The 4,082-nt window shown below is 46.3% G+C and overlaps 1 protein-coding gene across 1 annotated transcript; it reads right to left on the bottom strand.

Moving 5' to 3' along the window:
* Positions 1-165: 165 nt before the first annotated feature.
* LOC100744286 (L-lactate dehydrogenase-like) lies at positions 166-3,876 on the bottom strand. The gene is made up of 6 exons (XM_033319162.1): positions 3,812-3,876; positions 3,440-3,586; positions 3,249-3,366; positions 769-1,282; positions 570-693; positions 166-382 (listed from the first exon to the last, which is right to left on the bottom strand). The coding sequence occupies exons 1-6, from the start codon at positions 3,869-3,871 to the stop codon at positions 188-190; spliced, it is 1,158 nt and encodes a 385-aa protein (XP_033175053.1). The 5' UTR covers positions 3,872-3,876; the 3' UTR covers positions 166-187.
* Between the last annotated feature and the right edge of the window lie 206 nt (positions 3,877-4,082).

Here is a 4,082-nt window from a genome sequence, read left to right as displayed (position 1 = left end):
TATTATGTACCCGTACAGAGAACCGGTCGCCAGGTGCGCGCGTTTGTTATTGATGAAGACGCCTTCTAAAACGCTACATCCTTCGTCTCGATCTCGCACTCCTTGCTGCGTAATTTCCGGTAGCACGCAGTCCACCGTCTCGCGATTACACTACCACGTCCCTCTTCTTCTCTTCGCTCGTTCCTTGCTACTCCGTCTCGTGGTTTGTCTCCTGGAGAATTCCGCTTTCCCGCAGTATACTTCGAATACTGTCCGCACACGTTTGCACCGCCGACTTCTCTTGTTCGCTTAGCTTCTGTCGCACGGTACAGTACACACCCTCTCGACCGATCACACAGGGCACGGACATGTACACGTCCTTGTCCGTACCGTGAGCGCAACTCTGTGGACAGTATTTTCCTTCTTTAAAAAGCATGTAACTCGGTAGTTGGTAATACATCGACGAACATGTACTGCGAAAGTTTGCCAAGAGAAAAGTTTCGTTGAGAAGTAATGATATGCGTAAATATAATACTTTTCATAGCCATCGTAAAATTTGGAGTTTGTAGCAAGCGAGGATTTCGACTCACGAGAATGTGCGTTGACGCCGGGAGCACGACTTTGGTGTTCCTAACAATTGCATCGACGATTTCCGCCGTAGAAACAGCAACGCCCCAACAGCACGATCCTTTCTTCTCCTCCAGTTGTGTGCCACTGAAACGTGCCCGCGCAAAATGAGTTTAAACGATCTCGTTCCCCTTAACGATCTCGCCCGTAACGATCACTCACACGTTCTTTACGTTCTCCGAGATTTCGTACCACTTCTCAGGGTCGTCTTGTTCCCCTATTCTAGGATTTATATCCCGAAGCTTCATTCCACCCACTTGGATGCTCGACCATATAGGAACTACAAAAGATACACGGTCCAATATACGATAATAGTTCATTATTGAGTATAAAATACCAGCCATGTCTCCTTGCGCCCCGACCACCATACAAGTAACTGAACTTCGCGCCACGTTTAATCTTCTGCTGACGAAGTCTTGAAACCTCGCGCAGTCTATCAGTGTACCGAGGCCAAGGACGCGATTAGAAGGAAATCCTGATAGTTTCCAGGCGATGTAGGACATCACATCGGTCGGCTGAGTAACGACCAGGATGACGGACTTACATGCGAATCTTGCTACAGCAGGTATGATTTTCTTGAAGACCTTGAAATTGTGTCTTACGTTTGGGCTTTCACCAGGTGCGGTTTCGCGAGTGCAAATTATCACCACTGCGGATTCCTTCACCATACTGAAATCTGTCAGTAAAAATTCCTGATAATTATTCAAGTAATAACGCACTTCTTGCCATATGCAGACAAATTTCCACGTGCATTTTCGAAATAATTCCTCACTCGTTACCCGGCGAGATTCTCACTCGCATACTTTCCCCCGATCAAGTATCGTGGAATTCTGTCGAAAACAGTGGTTGTACCACGAAGAAGAACTGTCTTAAATTCGGCTAACGCGCATTCGTCGAATGCTTATGCGAAACACGTTCTACCCTAGCCGAGATAAGAATACCAAAGAAAGAATCGTTAGAAGTCGGGCATCCCTTTCTGGAAATTTCTCGCTGGAAATATCTCGTTCGGTAATAAAGCCATCGGAAGCTGTTGGAATACAAAACGCTGGAAGGGATCGAACGCACCTTTTCTCCCGTATCCGAGAGGATTCTCTCTTTTGTCTATAGAGATGCGCCGATAACCGCGTACAGTACATAACGTGGTCAAGACAAATAAGAAGCACCGATTTTAGCTAACACCTTCACGATGCATGATGCGACCTTGTAGCGCAACCGAGATACACTCGTTGCTACGTAGAGATGACACTTGAGATAAATTAGTCGGTAAAAAGCCGAGTCTGTTCTACTTGTAGTACCGGTAATCGCTACTCTCGGATGCGGGCGAGATTAAAAGGAAACTATGTGTGCGGATGGGAAGTAAAAATTTGCGAGTAGAATATTTCAAGAACATCGCATCACAGCGTCGTGAGCATTCGAATTTACCAACGATTACAGCGTATACTCGCTAGTAAACTGTGCAAAAACGACAACTGAGAGACACCAGATCCACTCGATCGAAACATCCCGTTTAAAATTCAAAGCCGAAGATTTACGACCGCGAAATAATACAAAATGAAATCGGCTGGAAACACATGTAGCTGCAAATCGTGGCTCACGAAGTCGCGTCGTCAGACCGGTAAATTGCCAGCTCGAGACGGTGTTTCCATCGTGGACGACCGCGAGAGAGCCAAGCTTTTGTTCCCGAATTCCGGAGCAAGGTGGTATATTTTTTTTTCACGAGCGAGCCACGTTTACTGCCGGAGGCCGCGCACGGATGACAGAAGGACGCTCTGCGCGAAGAACGGAGAAAGGGGACCGAAAAAAGAGAAAAAAAAAATATGTATCGTGGAGTCGATCACGGTCGAGATAAATAAGAGTGGCACGGAATTTACGAGCTGGCTGGTGAAAAGCTCGGGGAAACGCTTGCTGTAGCGTCCTGCGTGTAAGCACGCGGCGATGTAGATGAGCAACGAGATTAAAAGACAGGACCAGGAGAAGAGAGAAGGTTCCGGATCTCGGAACTCTGTTCGCCGTCCCGAAAATTCATTCCCCCCTTTCGGGACGGTGACCGTTCTTTCTGACCCATTGCACGTTGACAGAAGGTCTCTTGACGAACAAGTCGATGCGACGGCAGCGTCTTTTAAAAGCGGCAGTCCTGAATCGGGCCGAACGATCGCGATCGATGCTCGCCCCAAGCATCGTCAGTTCGTCGTCACGTCCACTGACACGCGGAAGAAATTACCATGCCGAGGGATTAGCTTTCGACTCCTGGTTCTTCCGCAGCGAGCAGACAAGCGACGATCGGAGTATGTACGTGAAACGTTAGGTATTCGTTTCGTTAGTTGTTCCTGTTTTAAGCGTGTAAATGTTGGATGTCTTCGTCGTCTTCGAGTCTCTGATTTAGTGTTAAACTATAAATCGTATATTTTTTATGTGTCAGTATTTCATTTTTTTAAACGATAAAATAACCAAATCGATCGATAAGTCCTACAACTTTTTTTTACCGATGACCAAAGGAAGTACACTGTACAAAACAATTGCAAAAGGAATAGCAAGGAACGAGTACCTCGTTATTCAATTTCAATTTCCATGAAAGTATTCATCAAAATCCATCAGATTAAGATACATACAATATGTAATACGTATATGAGACTGTCAAGTACCTGATGTGCCAGTTACTAGAGGACACCCCAAGAAAGCTCCAACGTGCTGAATATCCTCGGCCTCGGCGGAAGCCTTGTTCGAGTCGTGATCGATCAGGCAGACCTCGCTGGCCATTCTCTAAAAATCACGGGGAATCAGACGGTTGACCGAGCGTCGCGGTCCGCGCGGCTCGCTCCGCACTGATACTAACTCTCATCAAGATCGCGATAGCGCAGGCAATTCCAATCTTTCCTACGCCGATGATGGACACTTTGACGCGATGCGGATAAACGTCACAGGGACCAAGCTGGGTCGTTATCAACGCGTTCTTCGTGGTGGTCGTGATCGGCAGCTCTTCCTGAAACCAGATCTATAGTTGAATAACCCGAACAACGTAAATAGCGTAATAAGAGACGGTGTAAATAATTGTAGATAGCAAGGTGAATTTTAACAAATAATCCTTGTAATTGCAATTTTCTATTATATTTCTATTTATAGAGTCGATCGGTGCAGCTTCTAAACGATCGAATTAACAACCACATTGTATCAAAGACTCTATAAGGAACATATTCAGACATCTTACATCTTCGCATTCTTCCCTCTCCGTTTCAGCTTCGCTCTTGGCAACTTCCGCGTCATCCATTTTGCGAGACCTGAAATCGTAAGCGTTTAATTCGCCTGTTTCATTGGCGCGATTCGATGGTCGAATATAAGCTTTGCATTTACCGGTTAGCCAGCTAATTGGGTGCAAGTAGAATCGTTCCACGAGTCCAGTTGCCAGCTACTCCATCCACGTTATCGTTATTCGCAAGATCGCCGAGGTGGTCGCTGTTCCTTAACGTTCTCGTGGTCAG

The sequence above is a fragment of the Bombus impatiens genome, unplaced genomic scaffold (genome assembly GCF_000188095.3).
Source record: "Bombus impatiens unplaced genomic scaffold, BIMP_2.2 scf_0136, whole genome shotgun sequence".
NCBI lineage: Eukaryota > Metazoa > Arthropoda > Insecta > Hymenoptera > Apidae > Bombus > Bombus impatiens.
The sequence above is the reverse complement of the archived record's forward strand: the minus strand, read 5'-3'. Positions and strand labels throughout refer to the sequence as shown.

Bases quoted from the DNA above. Each gene is read 5' to 3' on its own strand.
- LOC100744286 (XM_033319162.1), bottom strand. From the start codon at position 3,871: ATGGATGACGCGGAAGTTGCCAAGAGCGAAGCTGAAACGGAGAGGGAA. The intron at 3,367-3,439 runs GTTAGTATCAGT...CGTGATTTTTAG, and splicing joins CTATCGCGATCTTGATGAGA to AGAATGGCCAGCGAGGTCTG. The intron at 694-768 runs GTGAGTGATCGT...GGCACGTTTCAG, and splicing joins TCGGAGAACGTAAAGAACGT to TGGCACACAACTGGAGGAGA.